At 61.5% G+C, this 660-nt stretch overlaps 1 protein-coding gene across 1 annotated transcript in view; it reads right to left on the reverse strand.

Moving 5' to 3' along the window:
- Nucleotides 1–257: 257 nt before the first annotated feature.
- Nucleotides 258–660, reverse strand: part of LOC103799126 (cysteine and histidine-rich domain-containing protein 1-like) — a gene marked incomplete at its 3' end in the record, with an annotated part of 6,363 nt that continues 5,960 nt past the window's right edge. Inside the window, exons 12-13 of the mRNA XM_009071425.1 lie at nt 544–655; nt 258–407 (exon numbers count right to left, since the gene is read on the reverse strand). Of these exons, the coding sequence (XP_009069673.1) occupies nt 258–407; nt 544–655 (262 nt within the window). The remainder of the gene's footprint in view (nt 408–543; nt 656–660) is intronic.

Consider the following 660-nt stretch of genomic DNA (forward strand, 5'->3'; position numbering starts at 1 on the left):
GTGCGCGGTCACCATCGCCCCCCAAACCCCCCAGGTCCCGGCTCCCTTCTCCGCACAGGGCGAGGGAGAGGGCAGGGGGCAGGCTCCGCTCACCCCGGGGCCCAGCACCCCCAGACGTGCCAGGTGCCAGGCAAGATATTGGGCAGAGAGCACCCCAAAAACTGCCAGGGCCAGGCAGGACCCTGAACTGTGAGCACCCCCAAAAGTGCCAGGGCCAGGCAGGGTGCCAGGTGTGAGCACTTGTGGCACAGGGTGACCTGGCCCAGGTGCAGACAGGGGGTCTCCTCTTGTTGTCCTGCCCCAGCCAGGCACAGGGGAGGGAGGGACAGAAGACAAGGCGTTCCTTAAGCTCCTGTCAGGGATTTCAGAGTACAACCTTTGCTCTGGGTGTTTATTATTTGTGCCTTCTGACTGGGGGAGAGGGCATGCTGCAGCCTACACACAGTTCTGGGCTCAGTCTACTCCTCTGGAACTGGTGCCAAGGTCCCCAGCAGCTCAGGAACCAGCACTGCTCAGCTGCTGCAGCACTTGACTGTCAGTTGCTCGATGTCCCCATCTCCAGCTCTTCTTCTTCCTCCTCTGACCAGCTCAAGCTGTCATCAGAGTCCCACTCCTGCGCTGCCTCAGGCTCCTCTTTGTTGGCAGCCTCCTTTTCCTGCT

The sequence above is a fragment of the Acanthisitta chloris genome, unplaced genomic scaffold (genome assembly GCF_000695815.1).
Source record: "Acanthisitta chloris isolate BGI_N310 unplaced genomic scaffold, ASM69581v1 scaffold22503, whole genome shotgun sequence".
Lineage (NCBI taxonomy): Eukaryota > Metazoa > Chordata > Aves > Passeriformes > Acanthisittidae > Acanthisitta > Acanthisitta chloris.